At 39.2% G+C, this 893-nt stretch overlaps 1 protein-coding gene across 1 annotated transcript in view; it reads left to right on the top strand.

The window, feature by feature from the left end:
* Positions 1–893, top strand: part of LOC119594088 (DNA-directed RNA polymerase II subunit RPB4-like) — a gene marked incomplete at its 5' end in the record, with an annotated part of 6,742 nt that overhangs the window by 3,170 nt on the left and 2,679 nt on the right. The window contains 2 exon segments of the mRNA XM_037943141.1: positions 129–232; positions 693–865. Of these exon segments, the coding sequence (XP_037799069.1) occupies positions 129–232; positions 693–865 (277 nt within the window).

The raw sequence follows: 893 nt of genomic DNA, 5'->3' as shown, positions 1-893 counted from the left end.
CCAAATATTAATACTTATCAAAGGGCCTTAGTACAGTCCTAGTATCATTACCTGATAAAGAATTCTTCTAGGTTGTCTTCTTAAGTGAGGAGTGATTATTCTCGCTCACACTTTTTTCTCATCCACAGAGTTTGAGAAAGCAGAGACCCTCTTGATCTCTGAGGTCCACATGCTGTTAGAACATCGCAAACAGACAAATGAAAATGCAGAAGAAGAACAAGAACTTAATGAGGTAATTATTTTTGTAAGAAAATGAGGATATTGTCATGGTTACACTTACACTTACTTACAGGTCACTAATGTGATTAAGGTTTGAGGAATTTTGTCTTATCTTTATGCCTGATGGACTGAATGGACAGGGAGAAATAAGTCATCATATGTAGCATAATTGCCAAGGGTGATTCACTGACACCAATATTGATTTATGGCTCCCATCCCCCCCCAGTAACAATTGGTAAAATTTTTTGGTAATGTTTAGCAAGGAAGGTGTACAGTAGTATGCACTGCTTCACACCTGAGTGGTTGTCTGGCTTGCTGTTGTGCGCATAAGACCTCATCGTAGGGATTGGCACCATCCTATGTTTGGTAATATTTATCCTCACATGGTAGGATTACAGCTGTTGCCGATGAGTTAATCTTTCATGTGAAAAATATTGACATTGGGAAAATGATTTCAACTTTCCTCCCTGCAGAGATTCATGAAGACCTTGAATTACTGTGAAAGGTTCTCCAAGTTTAAGAACAGAGCGACGATTAAGGCCATTCGTGAACTTCTGAACCAGAAGAAGCTGCACAAATTTGAACTGGCAGCGCTTGCCAACCTCTGTCCAGAGACACCTGAAGAAGCCAAAGCTCTCATTCCCAGGTATTTTTCTCTTATTCTTTTTATTTAT

Source organism: Penaeus monodon, chromosome 33, assembly GCF_015228065.2.
Source record: "Penaeus monodon isolate SGIC_2016 chromosome 33, NSTDA_Pmon_1, whole genome shotgun sequence".
Lineage (NCBI taxonomy): Eukaryota > Metazoa > Arthropoda > Malacostraca > Decapoda > Penaeidae > Penaeus > Penaeus monodon.
Note: the sequence above shows the minus strand (reverse complement) of the source record. Positions and strands in the feature narration are given on the sequence as shown.